The sequence below is a fragment of the Paramisgurnus dabryanus genome, chromosome 17, assembly GCF_030506205.2.
Source record: "Paramisgurnus dabryanus chromosome 17, PD_genome_1.1, whole genome shotgun sequence".
Taxonomy (NCBI): Eukaryota; Metazoa; Chordata; class Actinopteri; order Cypriniformes; family Cobitidae; genus Paramisgurnus; species Paramisgurnus dabryanus.
Genome location: NC_133353.1, coordinates 323,644 through 337,490, shown reverse-complemented (window position 1 = coordinate 337,490; position 13,847 = coordinate 323,644). Strand labels below are relative to the sequence as shown.

The 13,847-nt window shown below is 35.2% G+C and overlaps 1 protein-coding gene across 2 annotated transcripts in view; it reads right to left on the bottom strand.

Annotated features, from left to right (window-relative positions):
- Positions 1-9,101, bottom strand: part of fmn2a (formin 2a) — a 69,444-nt gene extending 60,343 nt beyond the window's left edge. For both annotated transcript variants that reach the window (XM_065297357.2, XM_065297358.2), the window contains exons 1-2: positions 7,138-9,101; positions 2,766-2,944 (exon numbers count right to left, since the gene is read on the bottom strand). In XM_065297357.2, the coding sequence (XP_065153429.1) occupies positions 2,766-2,944; positions 7,138-9,070 (2,112 nt within the window). In that variant the 5' untranslated portion in view covers positions 9,071-9,101. The remainder of the gene's footprint in view (positions 1-2,765; positions 2,945-7,137) is intronic.
- Between the last annotated feature and the right edge of the window lie 4,746 nt (positions 9,102-13,847).

Below are 13,847 nucleotides of genomic sequence, written 5' to 3'. Positions count from 1 at the left end.
AAAATGGCCCCCACAGTCACCAGATCTCAACCCAATAGAGTATCTTTGGGATGTGTGGGAATGGGAGCTTCATGTCCTGGAAGTGCATCCCACAAATCTCTGTCAACTGCAAGATGCTATCCTATCAATATGGGCCAACATTTCTAAAGAATGCTTTCAGCACCTTGTTGAATCAATGCCATGTAGAATTAAGGCAGTTCTGAAGGCAAAAGGGGGTCCAACACAGTATTAGTAAGGTGTTCCTAATAATTCCTTAGGTGAGTGTATATACATATGCGATCGTGATTAATCTATAGCATAATAAAAGATTTTGTTTACATCATATATGTATTTGGTTTACATCATATAGAACGGTGTATAATAATTACAGTATGTATATACAAATATACACACATGCATGTATACATTTAAGAAAAATTATATATGTATATATTAAGTATTTATATATAATATAAATGATACATAAATATACACATGTAAAAATTTCTTAAATATATGCATGCATGTGTGTGCATTTATCTATACAAAGTTTTTGTACACAGTTCACATACATATATGATGTAAACAAAAACTTTTATTCTGCTATAAATGAATCGCGATTAATCGTTATGCATTTTTAATAGAAATATATTTTCTTCATTCAACTTGCTGCCTAATGAACATTTTATGGGCCTTTAGTAGATAATCAGTAAAACAGCCCATCTCATTTATATTATAACACAATAAGATGAAGAGGTCTAATTTTCAGTCCCATTAAGAGTCTATTTGATTGCTAGCCTGACTGGGACATATCACTGAAGCCTGTGCTCATCTGATGAATATGCTTAAAAGAATAGACTAAAAATGAGTAAAAATGAACAGATATATAGACAGATGAATAGATAAATCTGTACAGATTCAAATTCTTTGTGATGAGATGAACATTAAGCAACAGTGGGCATGTGACCCATCTTACATAACCTGGTCACCAGATGGCTTGTGCATTTGGGTATGCACACATATTTTTGTATACCTACTTGTCTATATGTGGGAAACATGGTCTGTAAATGAGTACCGACACAATGTAAATGTGTAAATGGGTTAAAAATGGTGCACGTCCAGTAGTTATGTCACAGAAAGGGGGAAGGGAAGATTACAAAAGTAGTGTGTAAAATGTTCATCTATCCAGACACAAATCTGCTTTGGCAGGCAGAGCCAAAGGATAATAAGAATAGAGAGAGAGAGAGAGAGAGAGACATGAGAGAGAGAGAGAGAGAAAGAGACAGAGACGAATAGAGAGGGATTAAATTTTTGCAACTTTCAATAAATCTATTATCAGTTTTTCTCAAAATCCTATTCTTTCACTTATGAAATAACATACATCATGTGTTTTTCCCCTCTGTACCGCTATCAGACACACATTTACTCTGGTAAGATCATCTCTCACATCTGCTCAAACAGATCCGACTTTTTTCAGAGAAGTGCTATAGAATGTGAGAAACTTGGCACATTTTTAGTAACACTCATCAACAGCTTTTCTGCCTCTTCCTTATTCATTAATTCAGTGTTGAATAATCTGATCTCACTGACTTGCTTCACCAAAACACTTAATCTATAGTCTTGAAATATAGTTCCTTCTGTAGCTAGTGTTAGCAGTGCAAGAGGTTGTGGGAACACACACATAATGATAAACATTTATACCTAATGCTATGTTCATTAAGTCGCTTTGGATAAAATTGGCAAATGTGTAAGTAGTCATAATCATCAGATTAATAAGGCAACTTTGACATGCTTGCATCTTGCTAAAGAATTGCAGTTTCCATTTTTGGAAACCGTACACTGAATTTTTTTTTATAACCGCAACACTTTTGTTTTTGCCACAAAATTTTCATGAGCTGAACTCATGAAAAGATCTAAGACTGTCTTAATTGATACTGTTCACAAATCTGTCTCACATATCTGTCTAAAGGTGTTTCTCAAAGTCAAGGAAGGATCCTCGGAAGCCAGAATTTTGAGGATCCTACGTCATCGACATCCGTCAAAGGACTGTTCCAATGTCGAGGATCCTCGGAATCTCAACAAAAGTCCTTCATTCGAAAAATATCCCATATACAGGAAAGGATGCATATGTATAGCCTTCGTGCTCTCAAATCACCCACAATCCTATGCACACATTTTCACTGACATAATGACGCAATGACGTGCACTTTCTAGCCTGTTCCATTTACGTGTTCTCTGAATGCTAAAGAGGAGCCTCTTCTAGCCTCTGAAGGAAGTGACTTGGATGGACCAATGCAAAGAAGGTATCATTGACATTGAGAAACACCCAAATCTGAGCACTTCTACTTTGCGAAGTTTTACTGTATGGGGGATCCAAGGGGGTCTGAAACCAGTCAGTATATGGAGTGACCACCATTTGCCTCATGCAGTTAGGTTGTTTATGGCCAGTATTAATTCATACGCCAGTCCACATGTTTTTTTTTTTTACTATAATGGCTACATAAAAATATATATTTTAAAAGACAACACCCAGCCCACCACATTTCCAATCACGCTAGTTTCCATAATTTCAACATTGCATTTCACTGTGACGCATATTTTAATGGAGATTACTGACTTGGCATGCAGAAGGCATAGCATTATCATTATGTTGCCTTTCTTCAGACAATTTACTGTAGTTCTGCCACATTAACTCAAACGTTTTCTTTTGTGAAGTTTGGCATAATAAAATATGGAATGGAAGGATGTCCAGATAAAGAAAAAGACAATGAAAGAATTAGACATACATTAAATGTGAGCTTGTCTGTGATATCACTTCCTGTGTGAGGTTCCATGAGGCAGTCACTGAAGGGCTGTAAAATTCCCAGAGCCAAAAGCCGGGAACAGAATCTCTCAACGTCCTGTGCACTACTGTCATCTTCAGTACAACCCCACTGCATTAAACACATCTCTAGCAGAGAGCGACCTGTAAGAGATAAAAAGATCTAGATTCAATAAACTACAGAAGATCAGTACTCTGAGATGGCCTGGCACTGTACACTGTAAAAAATATGCTGTAATTATGCAGCTGGTTGCCAGTAACTTACTGTAGAAGATAAAGACTGAATATGTTCATGTTCATTAACTTTGAACAAACTGTTGCCAGTAAATAACATAAATGTAAAATCTACAGTAAGTTACTGGCAGCTAGTAATACCCAATAATACTGTCATTTCTACATATATTTTTTTTAAAGTGTATGGACAGATTGCTTAAAGGTGCAGTGTGTACATTTTAGAAGGATCTCTTGACAGAAATGCAAAATAATATACAAAACTATATAATCAAGAAGACCTTTTTTTAATGAACCGTTATGTTTTTATTACCTTAGAATGAGATGTTTTTATTTACATACACCGAGGGTCCCCCTACATGGAAGTCGCCATTTTGTGCCGCCATGTTTCTACAGAAGCCCTTAATGGACAAACTTTGTTTACTAAGTTGTCTTCATAGACATGTTTTTTTGGTGGCGGCTACCATAGCTTCTCTGTGCGTTTCAAAAGCGAGGGGTAAGGAGTGGACTGAGCCGTTGGTTGCGATTTGCAACCTCACCACTAGAAGCCGCTAAAATTTACACACTGCACCTTTAAAGGGATGTTGAACCCAAAGTGAAATTCTCCTATTTTACCCAAATCACCTTTCTTCTATAACAGCGAAAGTTAAGGTAAGGTAAATGTTATGAAGATTGTTTACAGCCCACATACACCATAGCAGATGTCATCTTCAAGTAAAAGTCAGTATTTAGTGTGATGTCTCTTGGCACTGAGCACATCTTAAACGTTTATGAGGAGACTGAAGTCCTGAAGTCATTAGATTACAAATGAGGATTTCATTTAATTTATGTTTAAGAGAGTCTGCACTTATTGCTCAAGTGTAAGGGGAGGTCACACTAGCTTATAATTTTATTCTGTTTTTTACTACTGTACATACAAATTTTCCGGATGTATTCAAATAAAGAGACAAGAGAGAAATATCACCATAACTTTGCAAAAACAACAAATCTGAGGGTGGCATGGTGGCCTTACACTTTGACACAGTATGTGTGGATTTTAAACAGACATAACTCCTGCACCCTGTGGACAAACATACACTTGTACTTCCTGTCCCTCATATCAGGTCGACACAAACTCAATATCTCACCCCAGAGTCATCCATCACTTCCTAGTAGAGATGCTGATTTCTGTGCAGCATCGATAAACATTAAAAATACTTTATCTACAAAACATGGTTCGTGTTCATGTATTGTCTATTTGAAAAACCTACAGTATAGCCTACAATCAATTGAAGATATTGAACGGTCAAACTATCATCATTAAAGGGATAGTTCATCCAAAAATAAAAATTCTGTTATCATTTTCTCACTCTCATGTTGTTACAAAACTGAATACATTTCTTTGTTCTAATAAACACAAAGGAAGATATTTTAAGTAATGTTTATAACCAAACCGATCACGAGCCCCATTCACTTCCACAGTACTGTAGGAAAAAATAATACTGTGGAAGTGAATGGAGCTCATGAACAGATTGTATACAAACATTCCTCAAAATATCTTCCTTTGTGTTCATCAGAACAAAAATGTCATTAATAAAACAACATGAGAGTGTGAAAATGATGTGAGAATTTTAATTCTTGGGTGACTATCCCTATAAACTAGGGATTATGTAAGGGATAATGTAGAGGCAGCCGGTAGTTATCGGGAAATCAGCCCCGACAGTGTGATCACACTGAAGGGGCTTATTTCCCGATAACTACCGGCTGACTCTACATTATCCCGCTTATTACACGGCTACTTGTCACATAAGAAAAAAAACTGGACATGAATATGAATTTGAAACATTTTATTGGCATATTTGTTTTAAATTAACATTTTTATCCCTCCGCGAAACTTTGCACAGATGCATAAAATGATCGTAATACCTTATTAAGATCCTCTGCTTCATACTTGTCTGTCTCCATTTTTTCTCTTTTAGCCAGTCTTTGAGAAGTTTTAATGCCCATTGTGTATTTTTTTGTGTGTTGGCTTCGTAGCTGTCATGCTCTATTTTGTCAAGTTCAGTCTCAGTAAGCTCTCTGTGTCTTGTCGTGGTTGTCCAGTGTTTGTCACAAGATGGCGCCAAACAAACAGTAATCTTTATTGGCGCGGAGCGATCTTACTCGTAAAAGTAGTACCGGCTATGCGTTATTATTTTGGAGCGGTTATTATTCGAAAAGAACGAACCTGCAAATGTCTCAACTGACCAATCAGAATCAAGCATTCCAGAGAGCCGTGTAATAAATAAAGATTAAACATTGTGATTTATCCTATTTATAACTATGCAGTATTTGTTAAATAATATTAATACACTGTAAAAAAAAATTTTTGTTGAATCAACTCAGATTTACAAGTCTTGTCAACAAAGATGAGTTGTCACAACTTATAAAATATAGTTGAGAAAAGTCAACTTAATTTTATAAGTTATAACAACTCACCTGTAGTTATAACAACTCATCTCTAGTCAAGATAAATAATAGTAAGTTAAAATGACTTGTAAATCTGAGTTGATTCAACAAAAAAAATTAAGGCAGCAAAGTATTTTTACAGTGTATCTAAAGTTGAATTATAATAATAAAACTAGCCATCACATGCAGCATATCTAATTACTGTATGTCCTGGGGTGATGTTTCTGAGAAATGCTCAAGCAAGCACCGTGTTCTGGTAACATTTAAACCTTTATTCAGCTTGAAGTCATATACTGTAGGTTGAAAATGGAATACAATTTACTGTTTTATAAAAGAGGAATACAATGAAAGTAAAAATATGTCTATATCTCACTTTATGTCCATACATTGTGCCATATCTGTTCTAGTTTAACCTAGATGGATGTTTTTTTAGGACCAGTGTTGAGAGGAATTGTGTGTGTGTGTCTCCTGTGGAATTCTGAATCAATGAGGCAGAAGCTAAAGCTTTCTAAGCCAGTAGCCTAAGTGTGTCTGTGTGTTTCTGTGACATTGTGTGTGTGCATATTTGAGAGCCAGATTTGATGTAATCTGACTTAACCCTAGACAGAATAAACGAGAACAAAGGATAGAGAAGTACAGTTGGATTTATCTCCATTGTATGTCATTGAAGTCAAGCATAATGACCCTGGACAACAAAACCAGTCATAAGGATCATTTTTAAACACGTCATCTGAATAAATAATTTCCATTGATGTATGGTTTGTAAGGATAGGACAATATTTGGCCGATATACAACTATTTGAAAATCTGTAATCTGAAGATGCAAAAAAATCTACATATTGAAAAAAAATAGCGTGCTCTCTGAAAGCCAATGTTGAAATTTGAAATCACCTAAACAAACATGCCCAATAGAATCTGGATCTTCTTTTGATAGACCCGTCCCACACATACGCAACCCAAGCAACGATGTCATTTAGTAGACAAGCCCCTTGCTGCTGATTGGCTACAAGTGTATTTTGGTACTTGGCCCGAATCCCTTTTCAAAGTGTTTTTCAAAAATCATGCACCCCGCCTTTAAAGTTGTCCAAATGAAGTCCTTAGCAACTGCATCCACTTACAAAAATAAAGTTTTGTTGTATTTACAGGAGGAAATTTACAAAATATCTTCATGGAACATGAACATGACTTAATATCCTAATGATTTTTAGCATGAAAGAAAAATCTATACTTTTGAGGCATGAAATGTATTTTTGGCTTTTGCTACAAATATACAGGTGCTACTCAAGACTGTTTTTGTGGTCCATGGTCGATAGCCAGCCATTATATCTTGATAGTATAAATGGAATAAAGGATTCGAAAATGGAAACATGATCACGACAAGCTGTTTCTCAACATCTCTTTCTTGAACAATATTTCTATAAAACACAAGTTAAAATCTCAGACTGTTCATTTCAGACTTTACAATCCAAGTTGAAAGATTGTTGAGATCTCCCCAGAAACTTTAGTGACACATGGATTTACCACAGTCCATAATCCATTGTTTACCTAACCATGGATTAAAATAACCCAAAGAAGCAAATAAATTGTGTTATCCAAATACCGTAATACTGTATTGAATTTCACACCTGTGCATTTTTCTATCAATAGACAAGCCGGAAAATGGCAAAAAGCACTCTCACCTGAGAACGCATCTGGAAAGATGGATGATGCTTTCTGGGTTCTGATGGTCTGAAAACCTCTTTCTATTAGCTCTGACTGGCCATGGAAAGCTTCATCCCAGTCATCATGACAACACACTGGCCCAGCAATGCTGCAAGACCGTTGCCTCTTTGCTCTCCAGCTTCCTGCCTTCTTTGACCCTTGACCAAAGTTTAACTCTAATCCGACCCTACGAGGGCTCGGTGAAGGAGTGGTGCATGGAGAAACTACGGGTGATGTGAGCTGTCTCGTGGTCGTTTTAACATAGGAAGTTTGTATCGTTGGATACGATTTAACCCCAAGGTTTGTACAGGAGGTCCTACGAGGGCCTAAAAAGCTCTCAGGTGAGAACTGTGTGAAAGACGCAGCGCTGCTTTTTCTCCTCTGAGTTGTCTTCTCGCGCTTTTTTTCTTCTATAGCATCATCATCCTCACATGGTTCGATGTTCAGCTCCATGCTACTGATGCTCTTCTGTGGCATTAAATTGATCTGGATGGCATTTGATGCGGGGTCAACTTGAGGGTCATTCATCAGGCCTTCTTCTAGGCTTTGGGTTAAGCTACTGTTACCATAGTGACAGTCTTCAAGGGGAAGGGATAGTGATGAACTCTCAAAAATATCCTCTGCACTCTCGTAGGAGGTGGTTGTTGCTGTGGTATCTTGAAAACTATAGTTACTGATAGATTTGCTCACAGCCATGATACCCTGCAAGCTACTTGTCTTGGTGATGGTATCTTGCATGTTATGGTCACCAGATAAACTGAACGTGGTTTTATTAACCTCTCCTTCGGTGTCTTCACTACATTTTACATTTTGTTCTTTAATGTAAGAAACTCTTTCTCCACCTTTACTAACAGGACCCTCATTGACCTCATGACCCTGATCCTTAGACCCTATCTGACCCTTTCGGTCCCCATCATCACAATTCTTCCCCTCAGCAACACTTTCACTCTGCTTCTGCAGACTAATAGTTCGCTGGATATCCGACAGCAGATCTTGAGCATCAGCTGCTGAATGAAAGCTGTAAATGTCTGTATCCGACCCTGACCCCTCCGTCTCTCTCCCAACATCCTCTTCTGTCGACTGCCTGCTTTCGGCCGTGATTTGATTTCGATCTAGCTTACTGTCAGACGTCAGACCCTCCAGCTCATCCCCTGACATTCTGCCATCATTGCTTCCATTGGCATCTGCGTTAATCCTAATCCCACCATCCAGTACATCCTCTTTGTGTAACCCTTTCCGAAGCCCCTTTCGGATACGGATGTTGGAAAATACAGAACTTTTGCAGCCCTCGGATTTGTATTTCTTCTTGCTGGAGTCGATCGATAATTTGCTGGCTTTGCTTTGGGACTTCTTAATCTTTTTAGGGTGTTCGTGGTCATCAGAGCTCACCCCATTGCCAAGACCCTCCGCAACCACGTTGGTAGTGGACTTTCTTTGCTTGGCCTCTTGATTTCCCATGGTCCTCAGAAAGTGCACACCTTTAGCGATCAAGCCATGCTGGGAACGTGTGTGGGTGGATTGACTCTCCCGTTCTTTTTGCTTCTCTCTCTTTCTCCCCTCTCTCTTTAATCCATCTCTCTCTCTTTCCACCGGGAGGAGCAGCAGCTGTGATGATGCGAGCAGTGACGCTGTAGCCGAGGACTGCCGGAGACACAGCTCCCCCTGCCTCCTGATCTCTCCATCTCTTTCAAGGACTCTCTCATCAGTTTGCTCTGCCAGGTCACATAAAGGGTTGCTGGAGGAGCGGCTCAACTTAGCATGTGCAGGTCGTGAAGACAGCTGCTGTTGTCTTCTTATGAGATTTGTGAGGCTGCTTTTTCTCCTCTCTGTCCGTCTCTCTCTAAATGGGGAGGAGTGGAAACTCTCTCGCAGGATGGGTAACTGCGTCTCTATCGTCTGGATCACTTGCATTTTGATATAGATTTGACATGAGAAACCTGTTGAAAATGCTAAAAACACAAGAGATTACATATTTAAAATAAGTAAAATAAGGGGGTTTCATGTGGTCCGTGATACTTAGAGAAGAGGTCTGCAAAATAATTTATGAATTACAATTGCTGCATTTTAAAAAAAGGGAATAATTATTTATGTGGATTGTCTACAACTATGCCAGTCTTGCTACTGTTGACTTTTTAAAAACTTTTAGGATTTGAAGGTAAAATATATAGGAGAGAGCGGGGGCGAAAGTAACATTTTTCAGAAAAACATTAATTTTAAAAGATAATATTATAGACAGCGATATATTCTTGCTGTGGTCAATTACTCACAAGTGTGGTCTATCAGTACCAGGTGGAATTTTGTAAAAATGTAAAATGACTACAGTATAATTTTTTACTTGCAAGGACGAAAATAACACACACAGGTGGGTCAAAAATAACACTGTGTTACACATGTTTTTATTAAATATACATTACTATGACCTTGTTAGTATTGCAAACATATTTTGTAATTTATCTATGTAAAAATTTATGAAATTACATTTTCATTTTACATTTTAGTTTTATCAAATGTTTCAAAAGCAACCAACAGTACAAACTTAAATATACTAGTCAACATTTGAAGTGGATCAAAAAAGTTTATTAAAGTTGTCCTAAGACAAGAACGGGTATTAGGGATTGGTTTTATGTAAACTTTTATGAATGGTTTTGATCCACTTCGAATGTTGACTAGTGTAGTTGAGAATAAAACATTTGATTAAATGAAATTAAATCAAATTAGAATAATATAAATTTTCAACATATACAACAGTATTAGCAGCGGGATAAAAGTAACAAGTGTTACTTGGAACTCCTGACATTTTAAAGTCGCAATGAAAGTAAAATAAAAAACTGTAATTTGTTTTGTAATATTGTGGTATTTTTTTACAAATGATTTATCTGTGAACTTCATTAAGTTTTAAAAATTCATGTGCAATCATAATCTTTAATCAAAAATGCAAATCTCCTCCCCTCCTAAAAACAATCTCTCTTTACTTTCAGTCATAATGTATGGCAGGTGGGTGGGGTTCGGGAGAAGATCGCTGCGATTAGCAATTAGCAACACGACCCAACTTCAAACGATCCAATCAGATCTCGACAGACAAATTTAAATCCAGCCCTGCCTTATTTCATTTCAGAGACCGGTTTTACTCGGATACACGTCACCACAGGGAAAATTTGGCAATTGATAATTCCGTTTCATGGGGACTTTAAACCTGATTAACTTTTATTTTGAAAAACTATGAGAAGTCAAACTTCAGGATGTTTTAGAGCCCTTAATAACATGTAGTACTTTAATCAGTACTTTACAGGTGAAGCCAGTAACTCAACCCGTTATAAGAAAAAAATGACAGATTTAGTAATTTACTTCATGGTTGAAAACAGTTTTCTGGATCTACATGCGAAAAACGGTGAATAAATAACGCGATATTTGTCAGGTCTGTCAGGGGTTGTGTGCCTAAGATGCTGTCATAGTTTGGGATGCAAATGTTTGGTTTTTTTTTTTAGGTTTATTTGCACAGATACAAAAATATATACAATAAAAACAAAATACAATCCATATATTGTGCAGGGAGAGGCAAAAAACCCAAAGGGCTTATTTAAAGCCTCCACCTAAACAAAACAACAACAAAACTAAACAAAATATAAAATTAAAAAAGAAAATAATAAAAATAAACGTCAAAACTATATAGAGTAAATAAAATACATGAAACCTCAATAAACAAAAGCACAATTACAAATCAGCAATAAATTTATTCTTTATACATCTTTTATAACTTTTTAAAGAAGAACATTTTTCTACTAAATGAAATAAATTATTCCACAATTTAATACCCCTAAATCGTATAGAATATTGACCTCTACAAGTAAGGATTTTAGGGAAATGAAAATCTGCACATTGACGAGTTAAGTAACTGTGAACCTGTGAATTAACTTTAAAATACCCTGTAAATTGCTCTGGGATGTTACCTTCACCTGAATATATTTTATAAATAAAGACACAAATTTGAGAAATGTTGATATCATAAACAGTAAGAACTTGAAGTTTTTGAAATAGAGAAGCCGATGAGGTATATGAATTGGATCGGGTTGCAATCCTTACAAAACGTTTCTGAAGGGAAAAAATTTTATGAAGAGTGGTAGGAAAAGTGCTTGCCCAAACTATATTACAATATGAGAGATACGGATAAATTAAACTATAATAAAGAGTAAGAAGACACTCCGTCGTAATAAGATGCCTAACCCTCCTTATTATTCCAGTAGATTTATGTATTTTCCTACTTACATAATCAACTTGTTCCCTCCAACTCAAACTCTCGTCAACAAAAACTCCTAAGAACTTTACAGTTGACACTTGGGGCAACTCAATAGATTCAACTGTGATTTTTGCTAAGTCCTTAGGGTATAATTTTTTTCCACTAAAAATAATAAAATTAGATTTTTTTAAGTTTAGAGATAATTTATTTAAATTAAACCAATTAGCATAAGCGGTTAGGCCATCATTTACACTCTTAATCAATAAATTAAAATTTGAATGAGAGAAAATCAAGGTGGTATCATCTGCAAACATTATTGGGGTAAGAATATTTGAAACCTTCGATAGATCATTTATATATATAAGAAATAGTAAGGGTCCAAGAATGGACCCCTGAGGAACCCCACAAAGTAATCTTGCTGTATTAGAATAGCAACCATTAACACAAACAAACTGTCTTCTATTAGAGATGTAATTTTTTAACCACTTATATGAAAAATCATGAAAGCCATATTTGTACAACTTTTCCAATAAAATATAATGATTAACTGTGTCAAACGCTTTTGACAAGTCAATAAAAATACTACAAGTGAATTCATGATTTTCAAGTGCAAGAGTAACATTGTCAATCAGGTGAAGCAGAGCCATATAAGTAGAATGATTTTTGCGGAATCCATACTGATGTTTATAAAGAATAGAATTAGAATTTAAGTGACATAAAATCCTTTTATATACAATTTTTTCTAAGATTTTTGAAAAACATGGTAAAATAGATATAGGTCTATAGTTGTTAAAACATTGAGGATCATCTGCTTTAAACAGAGGAATAACTTTGGCTAATTTTAAATCTTCTGGTACTATGCCTGTTTTCAAGGAAAGAGAAAAGATATGAGCAAGCGGATGTAATATTAAGCCTTTCACCTGTTTGACAAGAAAAACAGAAATATTGTCATGTCCAGCTGAAGATAACTTTAAATCATCAATTATTTCACTTATTTCATCAATCTCAGGTGATTTAAAGATCGAGATAACAGGAAAATTTCCTGATAAATAATCCAAAGGTTTGCCACTACCAACAGGAATATTATTAGCCAATGTTTGACCAATGTTAACAAAAAAATCATTAAATTTTTGAGCTATGTCAAATGGATTATTATAGGAACTGTCACCATCCACAAAATCTGAAGGTAGCTTTGAAGTAATCTTCTCTTTTTGCAGCACCTGATTTATAACTTTCCATGTTGTTTTAATATCATTTGAACACCTCTTAAATTTTTCACTAAAATATAGCTTTTTTGCACATCTAATAGAATGATTATATTTATTTCTATAGGATTTATAAACCCCTAAAGTGAGAGGTGTAGGATTTAAAACATATTTTTTATAGAGTTTGTTCTTAGTCCTCAACATCTTTTGTAAACTAACTGTATACCAAGGTTTATTAAAATGATTGGTTTTCTTTACAGAGCTACTAACTGGAAAGCATTTATTAAAACTAGAGCTAATAATAGTCATAAATTGTTGATATGCTCTTTCAGCATCATGTTCTTCATACAGATTATCCCAGGAAGTACTAGCAATCAAATCTTTAAATTTAGAAATATTTACATTACTCATGATTCTCTTTTGCTGTATATCTTTTGAAAGTTTAACTCTGTTAATCCTAATGTCAGAATAATGAAATATGGGAAAATGATCGGATAAGTCTGAATATAAAACACCAGATTTAATTCCTTCACTTAGAGAATTGGTTAAGATATTATCAATCAATGTTACTGATTTTTCTGTAACTCTTGTAGGTTTATGAATTAGAGGAAAATGATAACTAGAATAAAGAATATTAAGAAAATCTGCAGTAGGGGTATCAGATTTATTTAAGAGATTTATGTTAAAATCTCCTAAAATATAACAGTATTTATGCTCATTATTTATCAAATCAAGTGAATTGGCCAAACTTTCATTAAAATCTTGTATACTAGAATCAGGTGGTCGGTAAATAACCCCAACAATGATGTTCTTTCCTCCAGAACCAGTAAAAAGCTCGACAAATAAAGATTCCACTTCATTTCTATCTGATTTTAAAGTGAGATCATCCCTAATTTTAAATTCATACTCTTCATGAATAAACAAAGAAACACCACCTCCCGATCTTTTTTCTCTAACATAATGAACAGAATTATAATTAGACAAATTAAAAATGTCTTTAGAATTCGTAGTAAGCCATGTTTCAGATAAAGCAATAACAGAAAACTTAAGTTTTAATAAAAATAAATAGTGAATGAAATTGTCATAATTCCTAGAAAGACTTCTTATATTTAAATGAAAAGTAGAAAAAATATTAGGAGGCAAAGATCTACATAATTCATTAAACTTCGTTTCGGTATAAAAAGTACAAAAATTTGAAGCACCCAATGATGAAAAAAAATTTAAGTCTGGGTCAACAAAAACATTATAA